The sequence below is a fragment of the Mytilus trossulus genome, chromosome 2, assembly GCF_036588685.1.
Source record: "Mytilus trossulus isolate FHL-02 chromosome 2, PNRI_Mtr1.1.1.hap1, whole genome shotgun sequence".
NCBI classification, from domain to species: Eukaryota; Metazoa; Mollusca; class Bivalvia; order Mytilida; family Mytilidae; genus Mytilus; species Mytilus trossulus.
In genome coordinates, this window is record NC_086374.1 from 89,220,314 (window position 1) to 89,243,412 (window position 23,099).

The following is a 23,099-nucleotide window of genomic DNA, read 5'->3' on the forward strand; positions in this document are numbered from 1 at the left end:
TGATGTATTACCTACATTTACATACTGATTTATGTTCCTTGAAGCAGTAGACATTTAGCTGTCAAATGTCTCTTTCTTGAAATCGTCGTCTCAAATGTAGCATTATATTTTTGTAACCAACCGTACCGCACAAAGGTGGATGCCAGTTTAAAATGTACATACTCGATATGCTTCAATTTTCTGAGAAAATTCGATCACCTTTTATAGATGGCTACTTTGCTTTCTATACAGATTCCTGGACATCTTAACAGTACTATGGCATGGCAACAGAAAAGACCGTTGTAAAAGTCTCAGTGGGATTAGGTGGCACTGTAGGCATAACAAATCAAAAGTTTGCGCATGTTAGATAGACCATTACTTGATATTTCATAAAATCCATTAGTCGTGTAATGCTGAAAAGGGATGGAATTGCTGCAAATTATGCAAATTCATAAGAAGACACAAAGCCAACAGCAATGAAAATAGATGAAGAACACGTTATTGCCATTGTGAACCATCTAAATGATCCATGACTGATTCCTTAGGTGTGGAATCCCACCCTCAATGTCTTATCAATATCTCGTATATAACGTCCAGTGTTCAGTTTAATATGCATATTATTCTATGATCATGTAAATGCAGTACGAATATGTATAGAAGGTTAAATCACAAAAATACTGAACTCCGAGAAAAAGTCAAAACAGAAAGTTTCTAATCATATCGCAAATCGAAAGCTCAAAAACATCAAACGAATGGATAACAACTGTCTTATTCCTGATTTAGTACTGGCATTTTTTTTGTAGAAAATGTTGGATTGAACCTGATTTTATAGCTAGCCAAACGTTCTCATTTGTATGACAGTCGCATCAATTTCCATTTAAATGACAACGATGCGTGAACAAAACAAGTAGACAAAATAGGTAAAATGTCAATAATAGGGGTACAGCCGTCAGCATTGTGTTATAATCTTAATCACTATAAAAACAAACAAATATATACCAAAGAACCACAAATAAGCATATACAAAATTTAACATCCTCATCCTTCTTTTTTTTTATTGTACGATTTTATTGTTGACAGGCATATTATCCTTACTCCGAACCTGCCTTTATTTACTCATGCGTAAATTAGTATCATTAAAGACTCGTTTTTAGTTCTTTGGTTTGATATGGCTTGGGGTCGGATCCCAGACTCCCACCTCCCCACATTCATGGTGTGAGTAGTAAACCAAGGGAATAGCCATAATGTTTAGCAATTGATACATACAAAACCAACCTGGTTTGAATATTCTTATAACGTGAACATAGATAACTTCTACTTTTTAAAACAGTACCAGTTCTTCTTTTGTTTACATTTATAATTTTAATAAAATCAAAACCCAGATGAAGAAACGTCGCGAACAAGACCTGTATTCGACCATTGCTATATATTTCAACATAGAATTTTTTCACTAAAACAAGGCGTTGTGTAGGAGCGTTCCTTGATTTACATAAACTGAAAAACTTAAAATTTGAATGACGTTTGTTTTAAAAAAAAAATCCTGGCAAATGCCATTTTATTTTTGTCATACAATTCAATTCCAAACATATAAATTCCATCGGCTTGAAATGGCCATTTCCTGTTATCCATTAAATTTCATTACTTGAACTCTTAAACTAAGAAATTTAATACTCTGTGTTAATTAAACTCGAAAACGTTTGTGTTAAAAGCAAACATGTTTATTTGTTTTTGCGTTGTAACTGAAATGTTAGTTTCAAATGGTCACGCGTTGGAGTTAAGTTTATGTACACAAAACAATATCCAGACAAAAATGAGCATTGTTTCATATTTTAAGTGTATATCGAACGATGTCAATTATACATTTTGAAATGTCTGATAAAATCTGAATCGGATTTACGTTTTAATACTCCGTAATTCCTGTCATTGTTTCATTAACTATAGTGACAAGTTAATCAGCACTAAATGAACAGGATGGTCACGATTGGTCGCTTATGCAAATATTTTGCATATGATAATGTATATAAAAGTAGACAATATTTCATATCGGTCCTTTCTAAGAACATTTGAGGATTGATAATTGTATGGTAAGTTCTTGTTTTACATTTAAACTATATAAATACATTTTTATTTATTCACTTAAAATCTCATTTACATTAGTGTACGTTTTACTTGAGTTCCCTTATGTTTTTATGGGGCTTGTGTTGGTCTTTGATACATGTATACCTGAAGTGTTGCTTCTTATAATTTGTGTTTTTATTAAACTTGAAGATTTTTTGTATTACCCCTTGGAAGTATAAATCTCTTTAACTTAAGGTGGTACCCAACACATTCACTAAAATTAATTTGGCTCGTTTAATTTTCATGAAATTTTGACAATGTATTTACTTTGACCCTTTAACAAAAATATAAAAAAAATGAAATTTTTTAACCAACCATTTTGTCAGAAAAATTCCACTGGTTCAATTGCAGTTTGACAAACACCAATTTTGATCATTGAGAAGCTTAATATTCCCTTTACAACACAACGTAATTAAAACCTTTCGCTGACTTTACAGAGTTATTTCCCTGTAGTGTTAGGTACCACCTTAAATGCGTTTAAAGAAAAAACATGCTTTAATGATTGAAATTGGGTCCGTATGAAAAAGTTAATTTCTATTTTGATACTGAAAACAGTCTCTTCTAATTCAAGATACTCCTTTCATTACGAAACTTTAACTCATTTTTAATTATTTATGTGATCAATAATATTTGCAATTTAATTATTGTAATTTTCAACTTTTAAGGAATACTTCGGGTTTTTGTTATTCAATAAGTGGCACTTGGTATAAGGTACCTCTTGATTTATCAAATCATTTGTGTTTATAGAATACGATGTTACTTCTTGAGATAATTATTCGGAATACAAATAGTATCCTCCCATATTTTCCGTATTAATTCTGTATCAAATAATAATAAAAAAAAATCTACTATATTTTTTTTAATTACTCGATTGTCTTAAAAAAAAACAAAGACTAAATAAATGCATTGTTATGATGAGTATTAAGTATTTCTAGCATGAAACGAAAAGATTTCTTCTTTATCTTAAGTTTGTCTTTAAAAATATAAAATGTATGCTTAATCATCCCTTTATTACAGTCATGAATGCTTTATCACCCTCAAACTAAGATCATTATTCTGGTTACTGATTCACTATTTCGCTCTCTGAATCCCTAACCGGGTCACAAATTCTTTAATTTGATCACCAAATCTTCATTTTTGTCACAAAATGCTTTAATCGGTCACAAAACATTTACTGCTGTAAAAATAGACACGGAACTAGAATTTAATGTAATGGAAAACGCTGCAAAGAATTAGAAATAAGTTAGGTCCGAGAACACAATTATTTCGTAGTGCATTTCTTTAGAACATAAATGAAAATAAAAAATATCCCACCTGCGCTTTCTCAAAGAAACTTTTACAGTGTGTTGTACTACTTTTGGGACAAATTATATCAAAATTATAGAAAACTTCGTCGTCTTTAACTCAAAATATGGACAATTTTATCTTAAGGGCGTCTTGAAATCTTTTGACAGCTTCCGAAGTGCTATTTTTCAACCTTTTTCACCTGGACCAAATCACTACTTTCCTTTAAAATTCTGGACCCAATTTTTTTACAGTGTAATTTCATCCCCCTACTTACAATTTGAGGCATTAAACATGGAGAAATAAATTTGGAAGGGGTATAAAAATTCATAGCAAGTAACCCACTGTCAACACTAGGGACTAAATCAAGGGACGACAATTGTGGTATCGGACCAAGTGCCAATATTTTGACACAAAAAGGGAAGATTTTGCCTCGTCTGAATGCGCATCTATATATACACAAAACATTAACCTCCGCTTTACTTAAACAACAAAGTCTCAAGAACCGTCACACAAGCTTAATAAAAATCCTCTGTGATCTTAACAGACCAAACATTATACAAATAAGAAAATGTGATATAATTGTAAGTGAAACAACTTTCCACCAGCGTGCAAATAAAGTGGATACATTAAATTATAGATCGCCCTGCGGACTTCAACAATGAGGAATACTCGTACCGTATAATCTGCAATACAGGAACGACATAAAAAAATTTAAACACTTCAAAGGAAAAATTAACCTATTACAAATTCTCTTTTAAAAAAAAATATGATAGACATGACCCATTAGTATACCGCTGTTCAAAACACATAAATCCATGGACAAAAAAACAAAATCGGGGCAACAAACCAAAATTGAGGGAAACGCATTAAATATAAGGGAGAACAACGACGCAACATTAAAATATAACACACACAAAATCCTATGAGAATGAAAAATCTAACATCAAAACCAAATACATGAATTTGGGATAGATATGTACCGTGACACGTCTTATAGTAATGTGAATTCACACTCAAAAATAAGAGAAAACAAACGACACAACGTTAAAATGTAACACACACAGAAACGAACTATAATATAACAATGGCCATATTCCTGACTTGGTACAGGACATTTTTAAAGGAAAAAATGGTGGGTTGAACCTGGTTTGTGGCATGTCAAACCTCCCTATTTTATGGCCATGTGAAATATATATCATTAAGATGACAACACAACATTACAGGACTACAACGTAAAAAATAGGAGAACACAATTGACAAGGAAACACACGAAAAGGCAACATATTAAAAATTTTAATACGCCAGAAGTTCATTTTGTCCACACAAGACCTACTAGTGATGCCCAGATGCAAAATTTGAAAGCCGAAACAAGTACAAAGCCGAACAGCATCGAGGACCAAAAGTTTAAAAAAAGTTCTGCCAAAAACGGCCAGGGTTTTCTGTTAGGTACCAGAACATCCCTATTATTTAGAATAATTTAAATTATACTTTTGCAAACAGTAAATTTTATAAAATGACTATACAAAAGATATATGATAAAACTTAAGTATAAACTAATTACAGGAAACAACCGAAATACATTACATAACCCGACAAATGCAACACCAATAATTGCATAATTGCCAATGAATCAAATATCTAACAGAGTCAAAATGAAAGCAATTTTCAACAACCTGGGACAATGAAGTACCAACGCAACAGTACAAAAAAACAACCTAAATAATTGTTGAAAATACTCGACACACTTCACAAAACAACTATTTAAAAGACTAAATAAACAAAGTATAGATATACGAGCTCTTCATTCGTTTGTAGTATCTGAAAGCTAAATTGAAGCTTATTCACATTAAATCATTACGTAATATAGATTAAAGAAAACTAGTTGAAACTGTAATAGCCAGCACAGTATTTTTATTTTTCATGACTGATTTTCTTTTTAGTGAAAACAGGGGTGCATGTGTATCTTTCATTCTTGCAACCCCTACTATAAGAAAGGAGTTTTGTTTTATTTGTTTTTCAAAGTTTCATATGCTACATTGTTCAGAAATATCCAACTATGGAATTTTCCACCCGTGGCATCAGTTACGGGTGCCATGAGTATACTTCGTGATGCCAACGTTACTCATGGATCAATGCACGTAACAATGTCCTTGATTATGAAGCACACTTCATTATTTTGCTAAATTAGGCTATTGGTACTTTACGGAACGGAACGAACGAAGCCCAAAATTATGTAATGTTCTTGTTATCTTGATTCTTTTGTGTTTATAAAAAAAGCGAAAAAAAGTAATTTCAAGAAAATTTTATAAAACATTGCATATAGAGTTGTTTTATCACCGTGTTAATTTTAGACATTGTTGACATGTTAATGCAACAAAACTTAGTTCTATGAAATTTCCTGAATGAAAAATCTTATGTTTTACATGTCTCGTCGTCCTGAATGAAGATTTTCATGATTAACATGTCTCGCCGTCACAGTCAGACATCACTACATTATCGTTTACGATTATATAATCCAATATGTACAGATCAGTTATAAAAATCCTTTTATACATGGACCATAAATAATATTTTCCACGCAAAAAATTGAAAATCAGCAGTAACGCATAAAATATTCATAACCACAGAATAAATAACAATGATATTTGAGTATTAAAACATGTTAAATAACGACTCCAAGTGCAAAAATCACATGTATAGGCAATGTAATATGAAATCTAAACCAATTCTACTAACAATTAACTTGTATGAGTACTTGTTTGCTTGTCTATTACTGTAATTAAAAACAGGAATTAACACCGTATAATTTACAAGTACATATCATATTCATATTTACGATACCTACACTTGTCAATAGTGTAAACACAGACACATCAAATGTGCAAAAATAAACACGTGTACAAGAAATAACAGGTTATCAAGGACTTTAAAGGGAAAAGAATAAGACAACGAAGACAGCACATAAAAACACAATTACGAAATTCAAGTTGAATTATCAAAGACAGTCAGGTTTGTATTTAAGAATAGGGGACATTCAGTAATCGCCCAAAAATTGTTGCAATAGAATATAATTTCAAAGAGTGGAGAAATATTTTTTAAGGAAAACTAGAGATTTTATATTTAGGCATAGATTACCTAAAGCTATTGTTGATAAACCTTTTGTAATTTTGGGTTTCTTATGCTAATTAAATTCCTATTTTATTAATTTGGTCTTTTTACGGTTCAAGCGTCACTGACGTGTCTTTTGTACAAAATATTAATCCTGGTATCCATATTATGTACTTAGAATCAGTAGAATACCACACTAGTATATCATTGCCCAGTGCTCAATGTTGCAGATGCGGATTAAATTTAAAAACAAGAACATTTTAAAGTAGAAACAGAGATAAAAGTGACGAAGAGAATAATATCTAGAATTTTCAAATTTTCAGTGTTCCAGCGTCTACTCAAAAAGCGGTCTCTTTCATTTAGGTAAATTTTAGGTCCTTTTAATTATATTTTCAAACGTCGAAAAGCAGGAATCCCCTATAGCACATACAGTTCTTTTACTAAAATGCATGTTGAATCAATTTCACAACTATTTATTGGTATTAGTAATATAAAATTAAATTCAATTAATAATAAATTATTTTATTAAAGCGTCACTTATTTTTTTACAGTTGAACAATATACAATTATACATAATATTGAAAATAAGCAATATTCAGTCAAACTTAAAAATATACAACACAGTTATAATCATAACACATGAGAGAGCATTTACCGCTAAAAAGAACATTAATAAGATTACAAAGGTTAATGAGGTTCGATATAAGATCGTGATTTGGTTTGAATGGTAACATACATTGTTCAATCTATATCAGGAAGACGTCAAGAGAAGCTTGGAATCTTGGTGGTTTTGGAAACAAGCAATATCTGATGAATAAAATTATAGTACAGTGTTGTTTAAAAAAAAAATATATAGGATTAATTACTGCTTCTCACTCGTATGCCACTCACTTCTTATTCTAACAGGAGCGCCCCCTTATATCTAATCCGGAAACCGCGACTGTTGCTGGTAACAACTAGTTTCCACTAATAGAGGAAGACTAAGTCTATCCTATGATTGAAACCTTCTTTTTTATTCCTCCTGACAAGTGCGTCAATACAACTATTTGTTTTTATGTGATATGACAGCATCATGAAGCCCCCTTAAATAAGAAAAAAGGAAAAATGTACACCATTCATTGTTTCCAAGACAATTCTCACGGTATGCCGTGTTCTTCACTCACATAGGCAATCTATTATGTATGATAGATTTTGTATTATTCTGAGGCATCCATCTGCCGTATTAGTCTTTTTGTTTCATTTTTAGTTTAGATGTCCAATTATACTAATGTGTGATCTTTGCGTTTTCGTGGTATTAATCAATACAAGATCTATGTATTAATACAATTATTTTATTCTGTAAAGTCATATTTTTCGGACTTCTTTCACAAAGAAGGTAAGGTACATAGCAGTACATTAAAACTTTTGCTTATGATGATGTATCTCTAGGTACGTTTACTACTGATATGTATTTAAATACATATGATAGTAATAATGAATATGAAACAAATATGATATACAAGATAATACACTGTGTGTTGCTGTATGTCATATGTGTTTGGTTCATGAATCAGACCGCGTAATTGAACGTTTTGCATTTGTCATTTCGGGGCCTTTTATAACTGACTATGCGTTATGAGTTTTGCTCATTGACGAAGGCCGTACGGTGACGTATAGTTGTTTAAAATTTGTATGTCCTTTGGTCTCTGTTTGAGAATTGTCTTATTGGCAATCATAAAATATTGTGTTAGTTTTATACATAATACATACATGTGGAATGTGAAAAACCCAGAAATCTTTGGTATCTATACTGTGTTTTATACTTGATTTGACACAAATGGTCAAAAATAAAAACAAATATTCTAAGGCTTTTCAAAAATTATTTATATGGACCCCACGATTTCCTGAAAGAAGAAAAAAACAACTTTTCATTGATTGCTATTATCAGAAAGATACAAAAATGCTTTAATGGATGAAATCAAAAAGAAAATTTGAATTTACAAAGTGTATTGTATTCAAAATATTGAATTATCCCCCTTTGTGCAAGTTTAACTTATGGTATCTTTTTCTCCCGGGCGGTGAATCTGATCGAAAATTATATCGGTATTTTTAATTATAGTAGCTACATAACAATAACATTATGGATAAGGTAACAAGATCAATTTTAATTATATATAATTATCAGTTTAGTGGTTAATATCCTTTTGTTGAGAATTACAAGTATCAATTTACTATAATGTTGGTTTATAGATATAGGAATATGTGGTATGAGTGTCAATGAAACAACTCTCAATCCAAATAACAATTTATAAAAAGTAAACAATAAAAGGATAATCTACAGCCTTCAACACGGACCCTTGGCTCACACAGAACAACAAGCTATAAAAGGCCCCCAAATTAATCTATATTTACAAGTTGGCTGTTGATGAATCCAGTTCGCGCGTGGTATCTTTAAAATGTTTACTTGCAGACAGATATTAACAAATAAAAAAATATTTTCTTTCCCCCCCATCCCTTTTGTTTGGTACATTTTTATTAAAACTACATTTGCCGTCTGGTTAGCATACACGCCAGGTTTTATCGCAAGGCACCATTTTCCAAAAAAAATCCAAATATTTAAATCTTAAATCTTAAATATGAAAACAATCAAATACTATATAGCGCGTGTAAATTGTTTTCTGAGTGAGTCGACATCTTGTGTTCACAATCCCGTTTAAAATCATTTCAGAAAGATCCTGTATCATGTAAATAGTCATCCGAGTCAATATATTAATTGTGTGCAAAATTTTGTTTTATTTTTTTCCGATTGATGCTGCTGATCACATGTACATTGTCTTATAGAATTTCATACGACTGTAATACAAGTGAGAGGTTTAGCTAGCTATAAAGCTAGGTTTTATCCACCATTTTCTTTTTAAGAAAATGTCTGTACCAAGTCAGAAATAATACAGTTGTTTCCCGTTTGAGCTTTTGATTTTGTCATTTGATTAGTGACTTTCCGTTTTGTATTTTCCATGGAGTTCAGTATTTTTGTGATTTTACTTTTTGCGATTGAATATACATCTTGTGGTCACATTTCTGTTTTTATTATTTTTCAGATGGATGCTGTTACATGTAAATTGTTTGCGTCTTTGTGTTTATGGACATATATATTTATTGAATGTAGTAACGGTGTACCATTTCATGGCTTCCTAACATCAGCTGACAAATTCTCGCGAGATATCGGGGAAGAAGAGATGGATGAAAATGAACAACGTATTAGAGAAGAAGGTACGGTAATAATGAAGAAGACACCAGATGTATGTAATTGCCGTCTGTATGGAAATTACTTTTTTCGTTTTATCGAATGAAACATTGTAACTTTGTGCTATATAAACTAATTTTCAAACAACTTTTTGGGAAACAGCATTGTACTTGTATCCGGTCTTAAATAATAATTGGAAATAAGTGGTAAATTGTGCATCATATTGAAAACCTTATCTCCTCATTTAAAATGGCAGTATCTGAAGCATTATGGGTATATTTTTTTTTGTAAAAACACTAAATGATACTTTATGATGTGCTCAGTACTTTTAACGACGTTCTTAACATTAATAAATTTTCGTTAAATTATGTTTATTTGAAATATATTACGAAATTAAAAAACATTGTTGAAGACCCAAATTTTCGAAAGGTCTGACAAATCCAGCCATGGTATTTTATTCCTAGAGTAGAAGATCATTAGTATATCGAAAAATTAAAGATTTGTACACGCATTAATTACAATGGTGATAATATCATGATAACTCATGTCAACGCAAGTACTGACTACTGGACTGGTGGTTCCCACGGGGAGAAACCTCCACTAGCATTGGCATTGACCCAATGTGTCCGATAAACAGATTACCTTACAGAGCCAACAAAAACACTTCAGCTATTGAAAGGAAAAGCAATGAAATATTTTTGGACTTGATTTTGAAAAAATACACAAACTATACAGTTAACATATGGTGCAGGATCTCTTTGCCCTTCCGGAACACCAGAAAATACCCCCTGCTTTTGTGGGCTCGTGTTTCTTATAGTATTTGGTTTTATATATTGTGGTTTGTATAGTGTTATTCGGATATAAGAAGATGTGATATGGGTGCCAATGAGACAACTGCTAATTAAAGTTACAATTTTTTAAAAAGTAAACCAATATAGGTTTATAAAGAACGTCCTCAAACGCGGAGTATGTGTGTTTGTCCTTTTCTTTATGAGCCATGACGTTAATCGTTTATTTTCGACTTGTGAGTTTAAATGTCCCTTTGGTATCCATCGCCATTCTTTTTCCTGAGTAGTTTTCATTATTGTACATGTATTTCAGGAAGTTACAATATTTTCGAAACTGCATATATATACATAAACCTCTAAAAAACAGGGAAAAATTATCACTCTGGTTCTTCCTTTATATGCATCCTCCTGTTTTATAAGAAGGTGTTTAGTTGTGATAAAAAAACATTTCTGTATTATTATGACCATTTATGTGTATGTAAGAAATGACTTGAAATCTTTTATTTTTGGTAAAATTCAACTTAGTAATTCCAATATTTCAGATTTAAGAAAATTGATACTAAAGAAACTTAGATTTCGTGATTTAGAAGATGTTTCATATCCACGTGAATATGACGAGCTGTCAAAACTATATGACCTTTCACCCTTAGATACATCAGGTAAGACATAATATTTACTTTTTAATAACAATATTTTGTAAGCATTTCCATGCTGTATGTTTTCTTGAAAATCCCATGACTTTTGATATAGATCTTTTTTATAAGCTACACAACATATACTTGAATTATAGGAAAAACTATAGGAAAGAAAGATCGGTCAACTCTGAATTGAGTTTTAAACTTGTTAGTTAGAAAAGAGACAAAAAAAAAAAAGGAAAGAGACCTTCAGATTCATAAGAAGAAAATAAAATAAAAGAGATAAAAGCCATCGCTTAAAAAGGAAATAGACAAACAGACAGGCAAACAAAGCTACAGATAACACATTATAGAAAACTAAAGACGGAGCAACCATTTGATTTTATGGGGGTTCTAGGACGAAAATTTTTGTCCTGCATTTTTTTTTAGCTGTAATCTCTGTCCTGCCTTTTTATTTTTCACTCTGTTCGGTCCTGCCTTTTTTTTGTAGTTTGTCCTGACTTTTTTTTACCTAAATTGTCGTCCTTACTTTTTTTTTGCAAGTGTCTCATCCTGCCTTTTTTTTTTACTCAAAACTCCTGTCCTGCCTATTTTTTTGAAATTTCATCCTAGCCCCCCCCCCCCCCCCCCCCCCCCCCCCCCCGCCATAAAAATCAAATGGTAGCTCCCTAAAGACAGAACAACGTGTCATTCACGGTGTTGCTTATTTGGATTGTATTGATATTGTTTCTAAATCAATATACTCTTGTAATATCAATTTCGACATTTACAGAAGTATACATCGCATGTGAAGACATAAATAGTTGTGACGTCATGAAAGGGTTATACTGGTATCGGGTATTGTTGGTTGTCGTGACGCTAACAAATTAAATTATATGATATAAATACACTTCAATAAATTAACCATCTAACATTATTACTGTTTTATTTTTCCAGAGAAAGAGCAGAAGAGAAGTTCCAATATCAATAGTGCTTTTGCTGACAAAGTGGCTGCGCTGCTTAATGGACTTAAAACTAGACAAATAGATAGCCCAAAAGTTAGAATGTCAAGTCTTCGGTTTGGACGATGATTTTAAATATAGACTTGAACCTAATGAACTTCATTGAAACTCAAGTTTCACTAAGTATTTTCAATTTAATTGTACTAGAAATATTGGTTTGCATTTAATGTTGCAAATAAATGAAACATTATTAAGTTATTATAGTTCAATATGGAGCTAACGCTTTATTTACCTATCATGTACGTCATCAAATATCAATGAATTAAAACTGTGTGCGATAAGACAAGTGTTTGTCAATGAAAAGTTAGTTAATACCAGAGTGACAATCAAATGCTAAATAATGTATGTGCCTGTCCCAAGACAGGAGCCTGTAACTCAGTGGTTGCTGTTTGTTGATGTGTTACATATTTGTTTCTCGTTATTTTTCTGCCCCACCTACGATAGTAGAGGGGCATTATGTTTTCGGGTCTCTGCGTCCGTTCGTCCGTCCATTCGTCCGTCTTCAGGTTAAAGTTTTTGGTCAAGGTAGTTTTTGATGAAGTTGAAGTCCAATCGACTTCAAACTTAGTATACATGTTCTTTTTAATTTTAATGCCAAATTAGAGGGTTTACCCCAATTTCACGGTCCACTGAACATAGAAAATGATAGTGCGAGTGGGGCATTCGTGTACTGGGGACACATTCTTGTTTTGTACATGAATTAGGCAGTTAGTTGACTCGTTTGAATATATTGTTTTACATTGTCATTACGGGGCCTTTTATAGTTGACTATGCATTATGGGTTTTGGTCATTGTTGAAGGCCGTGCGGTACCTAAAGTTGTTAATTTCTGTGTCATTCAGTCTCTTGTAGAGACCTGTCTCGCTGGCAATCATACCACATCTTCTCTTTTATAAAAAGACGAAACACCATCCAAAACTGAAAAAAAACCTAAAAAATCAGCGGTTCTTTGAACAGCTCTACTGGATGGAAGTGAGGGATTCCTAATCTAAGATGACATAGCAAACAGAAATAACCGTAACATGTTTTCTAAAATTTCCGAAGGGGGGCAATACACAAAAATGAGAGGTGGTAATTTCATTTTACAGGGTATCAAGTGAATCCATACGTTATGAAAACAACACACACTTAGCACAACTATTTTGTTCTCAAGAGGCAAATATTATAAAGTTTAACAAAGAAATAAGAGACAGCTTTGAATTGAAAACTCAATGAATCATTCTTTCAAGCGGTATGAAGGCTGAACAAATCATCGGAATAATAAGCGAACTTGCGGCAGGGGTACTATATTTGTTGAGGATGAACAGATATGATCATGGATGTTCAATAGAAAGAGAAAAAAAAACAGTATCTGAAGAAAAATTAAACATGCATTTCGCCATATAGTTAAGTGTATCTTGACAGTATAAATCAGAAGCCAGCAAATCTATATATCAGTAACCAAGATTCTCTATACTACATCCTTTTGTCTACTCCGAGCATCTAACACGAAACTTCTCTGTTACAAGTCAGCGCTTTAACGACTCGGCTAGAGTAGCACTTCGCTAGCTGAACAACTTATCGCTGACTGAGGTGTTATGTCTTTATCTTCTTAAAAAAAACCCAACATGAATGAAATAAAGAACATCCCAATATCACATATCTACACGTATAGCCTTTGCCGCTATACGGTAATAGAAGATTCAAGAAGATACAGAACTTACTTAATGTTTAAAGTATAAATCACATTAAAATATTAATATATTATTTCGAACGGAATATAATAAGGTATTGCGTATTCGATTTAAGCAGTATTTAGCAATAGTATTGCATCCATGTTTTTATTGTCCGTTGGGTTGATGTTTTGACATTTACCCAACATATCATTTTATAAACTACATGTCATAAACAGTTGCTTCACATGCATTACCCGAGTTCAATTATTAAAATGAATGATCGAATTAGAGTGATATCACACGTGACATTTAGGTTGCAGGTGCTCCAATTATCCGCTGTTATCAATTGGTTTATCTTAGGTGACAAATTATCTACTTTTCGGACATTATACTTATGTAGTAACAAATATGGTGTTCTATAGGAATGTTTGGATAACGTTATTGTTTAGTTTAGCCTTTATTTATGGGGATCCTGTAAGAACCGGAACTGGTGGACGTGTGGAAACTATCGGACGGGACCTGTTCAACTCCTTTGGTGAGTTATATTTGACCAATAATAAAACTAGAACGCACTAATGACCTTTCAAATATCTATCTCTTTAACCTATTACTTGTCATTAGACCTATTTAACAAAAACACAAATATTTACATTGATATGTCAAAGTTATTAGATATTCAAATCTTAGGACATCATACGAGGCATATATTGCGACTATTTTCGATTTTTCATGGTAGAGTCAAAGACAACCTGGTGACGCACTTCGGACTATACCAATAAAGAATAAGATGCAAACTTTAAGAGGTCTTTTATTCTCCGAATCAGTGATGTAAATGTCAATGTCATTGCGTTGTATATTAAAACGATATTTAATCAATCTTTCTAAAAATAGTAACAGCAAATGAAATATTTGACACGACATTTTGTTATGATTGATAAAAAAATATAACATACAAAAGGAGATATCCATATTACACATAAAAAAGAAAGTACACATTGATATATAAGTGAGAGGTTTATAGCTACCTATAAAACCAGTTTTTATCCACAATTTCCTAATTAAGAAGCAGTTACTGGTCCATTACGGATAATCCCGTCGTGCAAGCAGAAAGACTCATCAATGAAACCGTTATAGGGGATGCTTGTAATTGCGTTGTAACATCGCACTCATTGGAAGATACTGGTTCTGTAAACTGGTGTTGAGATCATATGTTATATTATATCAAAAGGTGGGTTTTACAACAACTGTGTAGGAACTCCAATTTTATCAACACAACACGTATGTAAAGATAAAGAAGTTTAGTTCTGCTTGAAAAGGGTTCTATCTACATTTCTATTTGTATCATCCATTCTCAATTTCATATCGTGCAAAATTCAGTAGTTTTAAAAGTATCCGGACTCAAACCAAACAATTACTAACGACACTGATCTGTATGTATACTGGTGAAGTTGTAAACGTTAACTTCTAAATATTACATACATGTACACGGTCAGACTGAACGATAACCTTTTACATAATAGTAATTATCGGTCGTCCCACGGTCTATATGATATATCACTCTGTGCAGCTCTTAATATTATTCCGTATCATGTCTTTGTGACGTCAAAAACGTTGACCCAGCCTTAATAACTTTGACCCGGACATATCAGCGACGTCATAATGTTTGAACTGACGTTAATAACTTTGACCCGAACTTATCAAGTCATCTTTTTTTGTGCTGGTGAAACAAAGACAAAAACACATTTGAAACACGCAAAAATAGCCCGATAAATCGATTATCAGATTATCTGCATATTGATATTGTAAAATATCAGCTGCTTGACATTATCTGAAGGCTGTTTGATCTCGTTCGCTACGCTCACTCGACAAAAAGCTTCATATTATGTCTCGTAGCTGATATTTTACGATATCAACATGCAGATAACCTGATAATCGGTACCTATTATATATCTTAAAATCATAGGAAATTAGGTTCATTTAATTTTACTGTTATCTAAACTATTAAACAGACGAATGTATATAATATGTTGTGAATAAATTGTAATGTAATTAAAATGTGTACTGTACATATTTTTGTACAAGTTGTACGTGTTTTGTGAACCGCTTTATACAAATAGACAATGCCAGCTCACAGTTTTTTGTTTCTAACATTTCTGTCATAATTATTTCCAAAACTACATGATACAATCTAATAAATTTAAAATGGCATTGATACAAAAAACAGTAAAACAACACAAAAAGACTTACTGAAAATTATTTTGATATAAAGAGAACATATCGTACATGGAAGACATTAGTTTGAACTGATGGAGCCAAAATGTTTTCCTGCGTTCCCTATTACATTTTTAAAAAAGAAGCAATACTTGAAAGTGAAATGAAGTAGCCATGATATTCATTATTTTTTGTTTATACGTCCATGCGTTCCCTTTTGTTTTTAAAAATAATTAAACTTTCGTCACGTGGTTCCACTCGCACTTGCGTTTTGCGGTGATCAACGTTCCAAAAAGAAGTCTTGTAGTTATATCAGCAAATTATTGTATTGGAAGACAATAATTTAATAATAGTACTTTTTTAAAAGATTTTGATAACATGAAGCATTTTCTTTTTAAGAAAATTCACGTACACTTGCTAGATAGTGAAACTAAGCCAATCATGTTGGTAAAACATCTTCAATTAAAAAAAATTTATTTGAAGTTTTATATGACTTTAATTGACTTTTTGATAGGCGTTTCAAAATTATCAGTCAAATTTACTATATACAGCACGATGTTAATTAGAAGACCATGAGCTAGAGTGTTGACCCTTTATAACAAGATATGATTAAGATATAATTATGAAGGTGAAGGGAACTTTAATAAAAAAAAATGTTGTTTATACAAGTTGAACACTTACGTTTATACATGTTTTAAACTAAATGACGCAGAATATCTAATTATATATATAAACTATATACGTTTTATCATACAAATTGTACAGTTTAATGTTTTAATGGGTGTCAACACCACCCTTGCGACGGCCTTAATATGTAATTTAAAAACAATATATTTGCAATTGAAATTCGTTATTATAATTTGATTATTATACTATGTATTATATATGGATATTTTTTATTTCTATCGACCGCAACGTACTTTTGTTGAATGAACTAAGATAAAATGTTACATTCGACCGTAATTTGTTCGCGATTTAACGGTCTTTTCAACAATTTTTATTTTACCGTTTATCAATAGTTTAGTCAAGCGTGTCTAAAAAAAGTCCTACATATAAGTTCGTTCATATTGATTGTAACTAAAGAATAAGTTCGAAGTCATTTCGAAAACCAACAACATATTTACGTACAGCAGCCGACAGAAAAGTCCAATGCTGAATATCTTTTTTTTAAGTCCAGTAATCAGTACCTTGGACTTTCTGTGGAACGGTGTTATTTGGGATTGATTTATATGAGATATCAAAGATTTGTTTTAAACTGATTTGTCCACGGATTGGGTACTTTAATTATTCACATTGTGCATTTTGTTTGTTATTTCTTATCGAATTAAATAACAGTGCTTAAGCAAGTTTTTAAGGTATCAATAACATATTCCTATACCGTTTCATTTTATTGGCATTTCTAGTTTTTCTAGTTGGCGGCTATTTCAAAAACGTTGGAACCCCACCTGTTATCCTGGGTTGGGAACCTCCCTTTTGAGAAAAACTTAATCCGCCCCTAATCTCTTAATTATTATTTTTATAAGCTTGGTATTTCAGATAATTGACATACGAACAAACTTTGACAAGTCAGAAGCCTGTAATTCAGTGGTTGTCATTTGTTTGTGTTACATATTTGTTTTCGTTCATTTTTAGCGCACCTGGCCCTTGGCGTCCTGCGTCCTGCGTCCTGGGCCAAATTAAACTAAACTTGACCACAATCATCATTGGGGTATCTAGTTTAAAAAATGTGTGGTGTGACCAAGATGGCCGCCATGGCTAAAAATAGAACATATGGGGTAAAATGCAGTTTTTGGCTTATAACTCCAAAACCAAAGCATTTAGAGCAAATCTGACATGAAGTAAAATTGTTTATCAGGTCAAGATCTAGCTGCCCTGAAATTTTAAGATGAATCGGACAACCCGTTGTCAGGTTGCTGTTCCTTAATTGGTAATTTTAAGGAAATTTTGCTGTTTTTGGTTATTATCTTGAATATTATTATAGATAGAGATAAACTGTAAAAAGCAATAATGTTCAGCAAATTTAGATTTACAAATAAGTCAATTGACCACCTAAGGAGGTATTGTCCTTTATAGCCAATTTTAAACAATTTTCATAAAATTTGTAAATTTTTTCTACCGCTAACATTTTCCACAGAAACTACTGGGCTAAGTTCTTTTAAGATAGTGATAATTGTAAGCAGCAAGAATGTTCAGTAGAGTAAGATGTACAAACATATCACCATCACCAAAACACAATTTTGTCATGAATCCATCTGCTTCCTTTATTTAATATTCACATAGACCAAGGTGAGCGACACATGCTCTTTAGAGGCTCTAGTTTTGATATAAATAGTTAGTTTTCTCCATTTTGAATTGTTTTACATTGTCATATCGGGGCCTTTTATAGCTAACTATGCGGTATGGACTTCGCTCATTGTTGAAGGCCGTACGGTGGCCTATAGTTGTTTAAAATGTCTGTGTCATTTTGGTCTCTTGTGGACAGTTGTCTCATTGGCGATCATACCACATCTTCTTTTTATATTTTATAAATTTTCAGCAGTGTATAAATACTGTATATTAGTAAATATTTTGTTTAGAACCCCGGAGTTTTGTTTGTAAAATACGAAGACTTGTAGTATTCATTAACAATTGATTCAGCAGCCTTAGTCACATTTTTATTGAAAGTTTGATATATATTCGAAGTCAGGATGGCAGTCAGAACTAAAAGCGATTTTATGACCGTCTGAGTAACATTTTTATTTTCTGCACTATAGTATACAGATTTAGAATGCATATCATTTTAAAGGTAATAAAATGTGTAATGTTTCATTCATACAAAGTAGGTATCGTATATAGTGCTTAGAGTGATTTATATTAAATTACGATGTGCCTAATATTGTCGGTCAAACTGCTGTTTTTTGTAAAAAGACCTTTAATTTACTGTTACATACAAATATATTTTGAACGAGACATTATTTCAGATTGATGAATTACATTTTTACAAAACGAATATAATATGATTTCAAATCAAAATGAATGACATGAAAAAAACAATTACGATATCTACAGGCATTTCGACAGAAAATACAAACGATTTATGTTTTCTCTGAATAAGTATCCTTTGATCGATAAGTATCTAATTCGTTATTTATGTTAAATCATAAACTAAAATGTCTTTTTATAGCAAAATGTCTTATTTATACTTATATTATATGCATCTTTAAAAAAAAAATAAGAATAAAATATAAAAAAGTGCAGTGTAATGTTCCTTAATAACAATAGATAAACACATTCAAAGACTTGGTGGTATTTTGTAACGGATTTATATAAATATTTTCTTGAATACTTTTTCAATTAAGGTATTTTGTGGTTTCTTTAGTTTTAACAGTACTTATATTTTATTAGGTCTGCGTTGTCTTTGTCTCATGCAGTTTCTATGTCTTTCTTCACGGCTTTACTCTGAAGATACTTGGTGGATAATTATGGGGGTTACCATTTTGACAATGTTGTTATGAGTGAAAATTGTTGCTGGACATAACAATGTAATGCATTTTCAAAAAAACGCCTGTAACCTCTTGTAGTCTTGACCATGTACTGGTGACCATAATTCTGCTCTAATCAAACTTTAACAATCTTCTTATGTACAAACTAACGGCAAGCATACTAGTGTTAGCCATACTGTTAAATAAAATATTATCTTTTTACTTTTTAAAATACAAATGTATCACAAGCTGATAAATATTTAAGTAAAAGATAAAAAAAAAAAACAAACCCAACAACACGTTAGATTGTTATTATTTTTATTTTTCTGAATATGCTTAATTAGCCAATTAATTATTTACACGTAACGTGAGTGTTCAATTGCAGATTTCAAAATAAGTAATCATGATAGATCATTTTCACAGAGTCCACAAACAAAATCGAATATGAATAGTGTGTCATGAAACCCAATCGATACTATGTCATTTTTCATTGACAATGTATTGTTACCAATCGCACCCGATTTTTTGCTTGTTATTTACGAACTTAGAATGGTAGGTGGTATCGTACCCTTAGAAATCTTTATCCACATTGTAACTACTCTATTGTTTAACTGTAGCATGTAATGTTACTATAAACATAGTATAACGATGTCAAATAAACCTCATTAGTCTAGGTAAACATCAGACAAAAATCATCGGGAGGGTGGAACAAAAGGAAGCATTGAAGTTAAGGAGAGCAGGTGTGTTGATTAGGCAACGACCACCTATATCATTAGCCACACAATTCCACGCCAAATAAACCATCAAAGACGGGAACATGTATAATGTCAGATTATTCGCACTGAAAAATTATCATTATTTGTTTTAGAATATATTCTTACTTTTTCAAATTTTATACAAAAAAGTCATATAAAAATATGAAGATGTGGTAGTATTGCTAATTCAATAACTCTCTTCTAGTGACAAATATATTTAATAACAACAATTGCGTATTTAGATAAAAAAAAATCTCCTTGATTAATCATATCCTTTCTTTAACTTTTCTTACAGATACTAACGAAATTCACCACACTAAACTATTCTGTATAAATCACGCAGATACCATTATCTTTCATTGGATTCTATTTCAACGAGAACGTCCCATACGCAACATGCATGATAGACTTAAGATTAAGTATTAATCCATGTTCATAAAGTTGTTCTCAAGCAAAATTGGCCTTAGATTGGTTGGCTATTTAATTGTATGTTTTAAAGTTCAACTATTATGGTACTTCTTTCTTCTTGTCAACCAAATAATCGGATTTCAACGTTCAGTTGATGAATTAAGGTAAATGTAGAAAATTGCTTTGGACACATGACATTAAAAAAATGTTTATTTTTTTTCATTCTTTATAATAGAAGTTTATTTCTTCTGTTTTTGTTTTCGTTTCAGATGACGTCACTGACTTTGTTCGAACATGGTTTGCCAGAATCCACTCGCGAGTAAACCACATACTCAACGATGGAAAAGACAACCATGTAAATGAGAGGAGAATTTTGACGAAGAGGGAAATTAAACCACCTCCAAACTTTGAACTTGTGGAACGAGACTACCTCATTTTTCTGTCCAATCAGTATCTTGATCAGCTGTTTGACTATGCAAAATATATTAACCATAGTAACGAAACTAGGGCTACCTTAGATAAAGTGCTTAACGAAGAAATCGCAAGGCTTCAGAGAATGACAACCGAAGAACTCAAAGTTTACTGTGCTAAACTACAAGCAGCAATGGCGCATGGAATCAATCTGAACCATGAAATAACGGTCAATGGACAGACTTACTCGTTAGAGAGTATCTCGCGGGTTTGCTGTCCATGGGGATAATAGCGATGGAAGCTTTAGTTAAATACAATTACGATTATAAACTTTTAATATTGTTATAGACTTTTTGTGTTTACATGATATATAGAATATTGTTTTACATGTAACTTATATTAGATCTATACCTTAGGTTCTAAAATTTCTTTATAAAAGGAAATAGCTTAACCCCTAACTTCAAAGGGCGTTATAGGGGCGGTTGACTGGGCCCTACATCTTATGAGTGTACTCAGTGTTTTAGTACGTTTTTTATTTTTTATTACCGTCCCCTTTATTTTCGGAGTGCACTATGGATCCTCCACTTATGTATTTTAATGCGATTTTAATAAAGAAAATATAAACTCTACTGAGATTACTCCCTATTTCTCTCCTACGGTGTGTTTGCTTTTCACACATCGTTAGCTTTCCTGGTGCGTCTGTAGCGACACTTATATTTGAACGAACACAATCTTTGTAAAGTTGGAATGTCAAGAATTTGGTAAAGAAATACTTTATTAAATTCTTCCAAAGACTCACAAATCTGGTTTTATAGTTTGGCTTAACCTGCAGAATATTTGTAACAAACGATATCTTAATTCCTAGCTTTTAAACCGATGTTTATTGTTATGGAGCCCGTCGATTTAGATATGATCAACCTAATATAAAAAAGAAGATGTGGTATGATTGCCAATGAGACAACTACCCACAAAAGACCAAAATGACACAAACATTAACAACCATAAGTCACCTTACGGCCTTCAACAATGAGCAAAGCCCATACCGCATAGTTAACCTAAAGTCAGTTATCGTTAAAGGTTATAAATTCAATGTCTTAGATATCTTTGAATATGATTTTATCGATCGGTACTACGTTGATTTTGTTTTTGATCAATTATAACGTAACTAAATATGTGTTGCTCTGCAGATATTGAAACTTATGATTCTACAGTTACTGTATGTACATGCTTTGTACGTATATGTTGGCATTTTACCAGGTCATGTATATCCATTGTGTTTATAAAATTGTTATGATAAATCCAATGGAATTGTATTGGTTGATACTTTAGAATGAGAGAAGGATTAGTTTATAAGTTGTAATCGGCTTTAGATTAGCTTTCAGCAACTATTTTTTTTACCGATTTTTACTTTTTCTTCTTCTGTTCTGTTTCACAACGCCAAGTAATAGCAAAAGCTCACATTTCCTTTCGAAGGTGAGCCTTTGTCATCACTTGGCATCCGTCGTCGTCGTCTGTCCGATGTAAATTATTGCAGACATCTTCTGTTCTGAAACAATTGAACCAATGCCAAGAAATAAAGCAGGATGATCTTTAGGTGATCTAGAATAAAGTTTGTGTTTTTTTTTCTGTTTCGTCAAAACATGGCAGGCTAGCCATGGCTAAACTATAATATAGGGATAAAATGCAGTTTTAACATTTATCTTAATAAAAAAACACAACGGAAACCACGTGATAAAGCGGAACAAGATACATCAATTGGTAATAAGACGTTTTGAAATGGAGTTGCGTTTTTTATGCGACCTCAGGAATTTAATTTCCGTTGTCTTTTCCCTTGTTTTGAAAGAATGAAATTATAATAAAAACAACAGATACAACTGTCACTAGTCATGAACGCTTAACGTCTATAGTAATGGTTATTAATTAAGATTTCAGTTTTGCTTACTGAACTTAAATTATTGCGAAGTACTAGAAACGGCCTAAAATTTTATTTTGACCTTTTCTGTGTATATATTTTGATATACCATACACAACGAAATATTTTCCTACAAGATTGTATTTAT

The 23,099-nt window shown here is 31.9% G+C and overlaps 2 protein-coding genes across 3 annotated transcripts; both read left to right on the forward strand.

Moving 5' to 3' along the window:
* The first annotated feature begins 1,931 nt into the window (after window positions 1–1,931).
* LOC134705510 (uncharacterized) lies at window positions 1,932–12,410 on the forward strand. 2 transcript variants are annotated; one of them, XM_063564229.1, is made up of 4 exons: window positions 1,932–2,063; window positions 9,570–9,741; window positions 11,046–11,162; window positions 12,075–12,410. In XM_063564229.1, exons 1-4 carry the CDS (start codon window positions 2,061–2,063, stop codon window positions 12,206–12,208), a joined length of 426 nt encoding a protein of 141 aa, XP_063420299.1. In that variant the 5' UTR covers window positions 1,932–2,060; the 3' UTR covers window positions 12,209–12,410. The 2 variants fall into 2 exon arrangements, with proteins under 2 accessions (XP_063420299.1, XP_063420300.1); XM_063564230.1 differs by lacking the exon at window positions 1,932–2,063 and adding an exon at window positions 7,728–7,867.
* A 1,683-nt stretch (window positions 12,411–14,093) lies between these two features.
* LOC134705511 (uncharacterized) lies at window positions 14,094–22,441 on the forward strand. Its single transcript, XM_063564232.1, has 2 exons — window positions 14,094–14,328; window positions 20,898–22,441. Exons 1-2 carry the CDS (start codon window positions 14,202–14,204, stop codon window positions 21,326–21,328), a joined length of 558 nt encoding a protein of 185 aa, XP_063420302.1. The 5' UTR covers window positions 14,094–14,201; the 3' UTR covers window positions 21,329–22,441.
* The last annotated feature ends 658 nt before the right edge of the window (window positions 22,442–23,099 follow it).